Source organism: Atractosteus spatula, chromosome 21, assembly GCF_055471065.1.
Source record: "Atractosteus spatula isolate fAtrSpa1 chromosome 21, fAtrSpa1.hap1, whole genome shotgun sequence".
In the NCBI taxonomy this organism is placed as follows: domain Eukaryota; kingdom Metazoa; phylum Chordata; class Actinopteri; order Semionotiformes; family Lepisosteidae; genus Atractosteus; species Atractosteus spatula.
Genome location: NC_142726.1, coordinates 940275 through 950450, shown reverse-complemented (window position 1 = coordinate 950450; position 10176 = coordinate 940275). Strand labels below are relative to the sequence as shown.

The following is a 10176-nucleotide window of genomic DNA, read 5'->3' as shown; positions in this document are numbered from 1 at the left end:
TGTTGCACTGTTCTCATCTTTGATTTTAAGCTATGTTAATTCAGAGTTCAGGGCTATTTCTTTAGAAAGAAAACTGAAACTGATCAGTTAGAAATAGAAACAAATAAAGAGGAAAACATATGTAAATATACATTTTCAGTAGCACTAATTAAATTTCAGGAATAAATCCTTGACTATAAGGCACTGAAATGACATCTCTGTCTTTTCATTTATTTCAGAATTTCTACAGGCTACATTACTGTGTTCCATCATGCAGTTATAACATTACTTCACAACAAAAAACAGAATAAGAAATGGAAAAAAGGAGACCGATGAGCTTGGCAAATATTGACTGGGCAAAGCCTTTGTGGAAGATTCCAGTATGAGGTAGAAAGGACTCTCACACCTGAGCCCCAACTCAATACAGATCGAAATTAAAGGTCTGGGTGGTTTCTGGTTCCTTTTCCAAAAATATAACAAAACAAACAAAAGACTTTTTCAAAACAAACTCAAAGCAAGTCACTGCAACTGATGCCTCTCCAGATGGAGTACTATTCCAAACTGAAAAATCACTGATATGCATCATAATATACAAAGACAAACTTGTGTGCACGTTCATTCCAGTACCAGTAATCAATTGGTTGTCACACAGTTGTCTGTGACCTGTGAACTAGTTACAGAGGAGTGACATGAGTGGCCATCTGCGTGGCCCTATTGTCATGACCTCCATAGGGTAACTGGTGAACCCTTCTATTTTTATTCAGAAACTGATATTTTCCATGTGCAAAAAAATGTTTATATTAATATATATCAAATCAAAATATGTGAGAAAAAAACAATTTTCAGGAATACAATTAACAAATTCTTCAGTGATAATCTGATTATCTCTTCAAAACGGCAAAGACTCAAGGACCTGACCTTGTGTCTGAAGATAAAGCACTGCTTTACTTCTCCAGGGAGAGAGCTGACAGGACTGATCGATTGAATGTCTATTTTTGACTGTATGGGGGCAAGGAGACACTAAGCAAATACAGCATCATTGCCACCAGCAACTCAGCAGATTATATTAACACTGAAAACCGAAGAGAAAAGATCAAAATGAAAAAATAACTTGTGGTACGACAGAATAAAATTGAACATTTTTGAGTTTTTTAAGACTATTTAGATTTTCTTCTCCAAAATTATTTTTTAGCATTAAACCAAGAAAAATGTTTCAATATTAGATCAAAATAAGTGCACAAGTATTGCTTTTTTAATTAGCATTTTTTCTGCCTTGCATCTTATAAAACATTGGATGCATTTATGTTCTCTCTTACCTTTGCTAACAGGTTTATAAACTGCTCCTGTCAGTACGGCAAGGTCAGCAGCTCATAACACTGATGGGACTGGAGACACAGCCATACATCACAACACCATGTCTAGGAAGGAAGGGATCGTGCAAGGTAGATCTTCAGAATCTTAGAATACTTTTTAACATCCTATAAATTACTTGCAGCCTAAGAAATATTAACACAAGAAATATTGACACCTGAAGAAGGCTCCACGGCCGATACATTGTGTTCTCTTTCTTCTTTTTTTCAGCATGGAATAAACCTAATACTTGTTCCTTTGCAGCCTACGCATGCTGACGCAGCTGCCCACCTGAACTAAGAAATATTAATGTACAGTACCTACAAAAAGCCTTATACAGGTAAACCTACAGATGCTAATTTAAATTGGTAAACAATTTACATTTAGAAAATACAGTAGCATTTTTAATGTTTACATTATAACTGTGTTGTAGAAAGCAAAACACATAAGGTATGGTCACAAAATCAAATGCATTGAAAATTAAACATATTAGAAATGTCCAAACCAAGTTATCTGTCTATTCTCTACTGTGCTTAAACCAATAAAACCAATTCCCTTTAAATGCTTTTCTGTATATTGAGTATTTTAAGCGACACCTCTGCAGTGTTTTCTAAAATATAACCCTTAGTCCAGTAGGACAAACTGTACTGTGTGAGAATACCCCAGTTGTCATTGGCAAATTTCATGGGTAATTAAGCTAGGAGCTGTTATCAGCAGTGGTGTCACAGTAACAAAAGGTACTAGAAAGGGTGCATAAGAACAAGAGAGAATTCAAATTTGTCAACGCAGAAAAACATAAATGGATTTCATAATAAGTGGATGATTATTATTTATTGATTAGATTAGTGATTCTGAAAAAAGAAGCACAACCAAAGTAGCAAAATTAAGAGACAATTAACGGAAGCACGACAAGAGCTTCTTCTTCCTGCACAAATACCTTAGCCAATCAGACTGATGAGTCTGCTCTGCACAAGCAACATGGCGGGTCTGTGTCCCTGGATATAAAAAGTTATTTTAGAATGAAAAGCAAAGAGTCTACTCCATTGTTTTGTGTATTTTGCAAGTATTGCTTTACCATATGATCATTCTGAGGCCCATGTGAATAATCATTTGTGGCAGAGTATTTTAATCCAATCATTTCTGGGGTTTCTAGTGCATTCTAGAGAATGTGTGGAATTTGAGTATAAATGGAAACATGATTTTATGCACTAGTCACCGCTCGTGTGCGAATGAAAATGATTTACTGAAGCGCACACAGAAAGGGAAGTAATAAAAGTCTCTCCTTGTTTCAAACAGGTACACACTGTACCCTGATACAATCTTACATCCTATACACTAGGTGGGACATTATTAAAAAAAACTTGCACTGCTTAAACTTTAGACTATTTAGAGAGTCTAAAAGCAGGAATAATAAATTTTTATGAATAAATGTATAAGACTATGATATTTTATTCTGTCCAATGTTCAGTAGACTTTGCAGCATGCAATTTACATGTGAGTTCACTTACCATTCTAATCATTCTGATTCAGTTGTGATACAGTATGTGGTAGAAAAATGTCATGTTACATCAACACATCAATAACAGAAATATACATGGTTTTATATTGACTCAATCAATAAAGCTTTTAATATTAATAAAATAAATATACATTACAAATTCACCATAAAAATACTTTCAAGATATTGCACACTGTGCATGCCAACAGCACAAACGTATTTCTCTACATTATCTACATCAAACAAACACACTGAATTTCACAAAACACTGCCAACACACACAAGGAACAACCAGATTTATGCCCCAAGAATATGTTTCTTAGGTTTGCATAGATACACAATATACTTACAACAATGCACATAAACTCAGGGTATGTTCCTTATCTAATAATGTGGAACATAAAATGACTTTCAAAATGTTTTATGTAGTGGGCTGCACTGAAGATGAAGCAAGAAAAAAAATAATTGTACACATTTTTAAACAACCTACCCAAGCATTTTTGAAAACGGAATTGGAAAATACAGAATTAAAAATCTGGTTAATTCCTCAGAAGGAAGTATGTCTAATAACTGTTTTTTTTAGTTCCTTTTATATCACGTCTCCATCCCTGTCATACAAATGCTGAGCCATAGTGTTCAGCAATCATCCTAGTAATGAATCTGGACCATCTTTGGTTCAGCTATTTAAGTGTTGTAGGACAGTGAAAACACAGTGAGGTCACCGTACAATCATGAGAAACTTTTTAAACTGTCAGAATCAACATTTTGTGATTGGACATGTAACTTTTTCTCTTCCCAGTCTTCCAGAAGTACTAGTTTTGCAATTCATTAGCTTACAATCCATAAATCAACAACAAGAACATGCACATGTTTAACAAAGCTTTTTCTCATTTCACACAGGATACTGGTAACTGAAGACACAAGTAACACAATATTACAGAATGACAGGCATTTGATTATCTTGCTGCCTTTTCAAGAGCTTGATATGATTCTGCCAATATAATAAAGACATCCATGGACACAGACAAGATGCAAAAACATATAAAGGCGAAAGAGTTGTATCTTAAAATATATGATCCCATTTAGAACATTTCAGATGGCAAAAAATGATGTCTTCATAGACTATTTCCTGGGCATGTCATGTCTTTTTAAAATTATTTTGCATTGCAAATATTTTTTCAAATGGAAACATGCACATGGATATACCACCAGGTTTTACACATTAGAAGTATTAATTTTAGAGCTACAATATACCTATAAAAGAGAAGAAATAAAAAAACACATCTGAAGCATAATAGATTTACCAGATCCATGTATGAATCTATATAGTAAAGAGCAGAAGTTAACAACATCTGACGTCTGTCTGAATTCAAAATTTTCCTCAAAGAATCTCTTGAAAAGATACTTTGTATGGATGATATTTTCATGATGTCCATTTTAAAAATGGACTATACCAATTGTATTCATCTGAAAGACCTGAGGCATTCACTGAACACACAACACACTGTAAGCTAAATATACAGGTGTCAGTGAGGCATATACTGTAAGAGCTACATAAATGACCACACAGATATCTTCAACAACAAATAATAAAACAGTTTTGAAAGGAAAACTATTTACAAGCAACAGCCTGCAAACTGAAAAAGACCAGGACAGATATATGTACAATATTCTGAGAATCACAACATTTTCCTTATAAAAATAATATATATAGTGTATACACACATATACAGGCATAAATCTATATATTTTTTCTATTAGTTTGTATTCTGTATTCGTTATCTTACATTTAATAAATGTACTCTTATTTTTATACCCTCAGTAACACTATTTATAGCAGATAGCTTCTCACAGAGGTTATGAGAAAACATTAACAGAGTATTTTTCATAAATCCCTGCTGACATTAACTGGAAGTAAAATAAAGTGATGTTGTAGCTGCTCTGTTTATACTATTACAGGAGATAATTCAGCTTCTCCCCCATCTAAGACTGTAAAGAAATGTTCTTCAGCCTTTAGTTCTTCATGTCTCACTAGTGTGTGCATTTTTTCACTATAGAGGAGATTTCAAATATTTTTAATTGTATGTGGGAGCACAGACCACCTTTGAGTTTAGATTTAAACAGATGTGAAACAAAGGTAAAACAGGCTTCATCACAGTGAAAAGTGAAAGAAGTGGGGAATGATCCATTCATGAAGTGTACAATATAATGCCCTAAAGAACAGCCGTCTGTGATCTAAGGCATGTGTTCAATGTGAGGCTAGTAACTCCTTAGTTACATATGTATTACATATTTCAAAATGAACTGCAGCAAAAACATCTCCAGGAATGAAAAACCTCCACACAGCTCTGAAACTGAAAATGTTAGAATTACATGAAGCAACCACCACTATGTTAGCTGAGTGGAGAATCAGAGTTAATATGCAGCTCTGCAAATTTAAAGTTTGTTTAAATTATTTTCCCATCTATTTTTTTTTCTAATTTGGTTACAGTTTTAGCCATCAACACATTCACAGTGTAAGAAATACTGCATGTTGTAGGAGTTTAGAAGGGTTATCAGTCATATATTCTGAGGTATCGCCTACTATTTTATAGTACTTGTTTTCACAAGCACTTGAGTTTGGAATACACATAGAACAATAATCCTCATCTATACAAATAAAACTGCAACAAAAACTCCAATCTTTTTAAATGCAATATTTGGGATTATGGTTGTTTTCAAAATATGAAAGGAAAGGGATAGAAATGTATTTAAAAATCTTAGAGAATGCTGTCGGACATTACAGTTAGAAACAATTGTATCCATTATATCCTTTTTAAATCAGTTAGTCTACATGTACAGTAAGTGCAACGAAATGTAATTGAAAACATGTTGCCAATAGTGGTACTTTTTATTTGTACCCTAAAACTGGCAACTTTATGTAAGTTGAAAGTGAGAAGTTTATGTGTATACTGTACATAACACTTAATTGCACAGCCCTTTCATGTAAATAAAGGCTATTTAAATGTTTCAAAACATTTAGATCTCATTTTGTTATTTTATGTAATGTACAATTTAAAATACACCAACATTTATTGCACTATTGTTTTCAGAGACAACAGCTCTTTGAATGTATTGTGATGAAGTGAATAGAAAGTTTTTCCAAAAAGTACACAATTTAAACTACAGATTAGTTTAACAAATATGCCAACTCATTAGTTATCACATTAAAAACTGCACATTTTAAGATTTTGATAGTTTTCATTACAAAAATAAATGAGGGTTTTTGTTGGAGCAGCACTTTTGGACTAAACCTGGTATAAAATAAACACCTAACATTTTAAAACTCAAAGCTGAGACACCAAGACGTTCCATCAAAACGAGTACTTAAGAAGAATAATGTCCATGGAGCTGAAGCCCTTACATACAATATGCTTTTTAACAAATCATTACAGACGTCATAAACACAATTTATGTAGCCTCATGTTAACTTTAATCATCATTGCTTACGTCTTCATAAATATTTTACAGATAGTTTGCAGCTGATGGTTTGTGTTCTGGACCTTTATTTTTAAATATTTTTGGTCCAAAACCTTTTTTCACTCTGTAGGAAGCAGGAGTATAGCCCATCTCATCTCTAAAGCACTTCGGGCTATTAAGTCTTTACTGGTCATGAGACTGTGTGTTTGACTCCCAGAATATAGAAAACAGTATAAGAAGGCCACAGCACCAGCAAACAAATCAGAGACTGCAGTTATGAGGTTTCATATTTTTTACTAGTAGCTATATGAATTCTGAAGATCACTTATATCTGAACCCCACAGTTAGCACTGCTTCATTATTTGGCTGTTAAAATGCAAACCTCTAGTCCTGTTGAGAAACCCAAAGATACCATTCTAACTGATTTTAAAAATCAGGCGATTCAGAATTCTCAGCCTACATTGCTATTTCTCAGACTACATGAAAATCTCTCCTTGCAGCTGTCTGGCTTTCCTTTCATGTAATGAACAGAGGTGCTATTGGATGTTTTTAAAGAAATACCTCATAATCCTTGGCATGTTTGCTTTCTGGTTGAAATTACTGCCCCTGATAAAACATCTTGTGAAAAAATATATACTTCTAGAAAAGGAATAAACAGGCCTTCAGTATGAGGTAGGCAACTATGGGAAAATATGGTAGTAATATTTCTCTGGGTTATCTCTAACACTTAAAGTTTGAGGTGGTACTGTATACACCAATGCAGATACTTTTATAAACAAGCACATAATCTGCAATGATGAAACTTACATTGATGAGGTCTTTTTATTTATCTTGTTTAGATAAGGCATGTCCAAGAGGATTGTAGTCTTCAAAATACACTTATTGACTATCCCAATAAATTAACCTGACATTTTTGTGGTGGAATTAACTGTTTTAGGAAAAAGGCATATAAATTATTTAGAAATCAAAACATTACAACCCACTATTATGATTCGTCAAATAATTCCACTACAAAAGCAACTCCCCTCATTTAATTCCTCAAATGAAAATTAGTCAAAATTGGTCTCAAGTTTTTAAATGATTTTTCTTCTACATTTAAAAAGACTGGAAAATTGTAACATTCAAGTACAAGAGTTACCTGCTATGGCAATAGTTAATAAAAACTAGATAAACCAAAGAGATTTGAGAAAATATCCCTTTTATGTTTATTTTTAATGTAATAGATGTTAGATTTGTTCTGAGTTATGACACGTTTGTTTTTCAGTTCTCTGACCGAATAAAATTTTCCACATAAAATAAAAACGGCTAAATTTGACTGATTTATAGAGACAATTCTATATACTTTCTGAAATATGTATATAGTTGAAAGGAGATATGCTTCAAATATAGCTTTCTAGCAACAGACATCTAACCCAAATATTAATATTAAATATGTAAGGCATAAATCCAAAGACAATCCACAGTCATGTACTGTACATATATGGATGACTCCAAAAGCGTGAATCCTGAACGCTCATCAACTCTTGGACAGCAACATACGTCTGCTGGAGCTATATTTCCCTATTTTAATTAATGTATGTTGTAATTCATTCAAACCTAGACCAATGAGTCCTTCACAATACATGTGCATGTTTGCACAGAAATCAACGCACCACCGCCCAGCAGCAGACAGGCAAACACACCGGACTCGCTGAGATCTAGGACAGCATCGGGGACGGACATCAACGTGTATTTCTAAATACTGTACTGTATTTCGACATCACATAATAGGGGGATACAGCAAGCAGAGGGACATGTTTCCTTGTCCAGCAGCAGCAAGGACAAATGGGAAGACGTGCTATATGAAGTGAATCCAGCCGTTCTCCCACTCCCTCGGGGGGGAAATTTTGAACCTGTGGCTTCGCACTTTGTAGTTATTCCCATGATTGTTGTCCCAGTACTCCTCGCCGCCGACACAGTACTTGATGGCGAACTGCAAGGTACCTCCACTTTCGAGGAAGCTCGGGGTGATCAGTTTGAACGAAAATTTGTCCGTTAGGCCGTCGCTGGAGTTATGCACATAAGACGCAGGGATGTCGGAGAAAGTTACCCAGTTGTTGAGAGTGTACCTGAGGTAGACTCTTTTCTCGAAAGAGATGTTTAAAACGCGCACCATCCCGGTCAGGTTGAACTCGTCGGTTTCGACGCATTCCAGCGACACTCTCTCCTGCCGCACTCTCTCCATGAAGCCGGGCGAGTGGCCGGGATTAATGAACTGGGTTTCCATGAAGACGGACTGTGCGGGAACTCGGGGGAACTTCTCGAAATTGTTGAAGTGGTTAGGTGGACGTCCCTTCTTGAACTTGTCTAGGATATGCTGCGGTACCTCTGGCATGTCGGCGTTGCAAAAATGCTTCACCGAGGTCAGTTCCAAGCCTAAGGAGTCGGCGAATCTTACCTTCTTCTGGCTGGACGGGCTGCGGTTCCTCTCTATGTCGGGCTTGGCTCGGTCTGACGGCGCTGGCAGAGACTTCGCTCGCCTGCGCAAGGTGGGACTCTGGGGCTTGAAAACGGACTCCCTGCCTCTGGGTCTCTCCTCCACTACCCGATTCTCCAGTGCCTCCCGGGAGCCGTCCCTCTCCTCTTCCCCGTCCTCCTTCCTTTGGCTGGCGGCTGCAAGGCTCCCGAACAGCCCGGCCATGCAGCTGTAATTCCTCGGTATGCAATTCTTGGGGGGCAACATGACCACGGCAGAATGCGCCGGTACGTTCTCCATAAAAAGGAGCCTGTAGGATTAGCACGGTCTCTTCGCTGGGAACAAGAAAGGTCACCAGTCGGTCTCTGCTCTCAACGCACGGCGGCGGAGGCAGCCTGTGACACTGCGGATTTCTGAGCCAATGCTAGCTCCAGCCTTGGCAAATACGGCTGACGCATCACGAAGCCACAGGGCTGCCGTACAACCAAAGATCTCTTTCCCCAAGCCCCGGAGAGCGATGCCTTTCTACACGATTCCCAGACGCGCAGAGATGGAAACGGGATCCCCCGACCGTGACGACCAGAGTCACGAGTTAATTCAGAGATAAGACCCGATGAGCTGTTTGGCAACTTTTCTATTTACTTTCTGAGCTGTCATCGCTTTTAACCCTTGCTGAACAGTTAGTTTAAAAGATGATCCTTTTAACTACTTTTGAATAGTAGAGGAAAAAACATTACTCTAAAAAGTTCACACCTTCCACGTAACCCTCTTAAAATTTCAGCCTTATTAATATATAAGTGATGATTTAACTTATTATATCGATCCGTGCCTTACACATCATAATAATAAACTGAAAACGGACATGTGCTTTATCTTAGGTTTTTCTCCTTAGGTTTTGAATCTCCACATACAGTGGCTTTTGAAAGTATTCACCTCACTTGGACTTTTTCACATTGCATTCTGTTTCAATACCGTTGGGTTTTTGCCATTGATAGACACAAAACTATGTCAAAGTGAAAACAAAATTCTACAGATCCTCCTAAATTGATTATAAGTTTGCCATATTTTACTATTTTGGTTGCTTTGATTTGTGCATATTTTAAGAATATTAGAAAATTACGAACAATACGAGGCCTTTCTGGCTTTTTATCCCGTTTGTTAGAGGTTTATTAATCCCAGGATCTCATCCAGCTGTTTCTTGAAAGAAGCCAAAGTATCGGCTTCATCAACAAGACCAAGTAGCTCGTGCCACTCTCCCACAACTCTTCGGGTAAAGAAGAGCCTCATATTCAGTTTTCAGTGCACTTTTACATAGTTTACATGCCCTATGCTTCGTGTTTTACTATTGAGCATGAAGACATCAATGGAACTGACGTTGTTAGTCAAATTAAGGATTTGAATACATGGATCAGATCCGCAGTCAGGCTGCTCTTCG

General features: G+C 36.5%; 1 protein-coding gene across 1 annotated transcript; it reads right to left on the bottom strand.

Moving 5' to 3' along the window:
* Positions 1–2927: 2927 nt before the first annotated feature.
* LOC148816939 (protein phosphatase 1 regulatory subunit 3E) lies at positions 2928–9101 on the bottom strand. The gene has a single exon (XM_088938918.1). It carries the CDS (start codon positions 9039–9041, stop codon positions 8124–8126), a length of 918 nt encoding a protein of 305 aa, XP_088795044.1. The 5' UTR covers positions 9042–9101; the 3' UTR covers positions 2928–8123.
* Positions 9102–10176: the final 1075 nt, after the last annotated feature.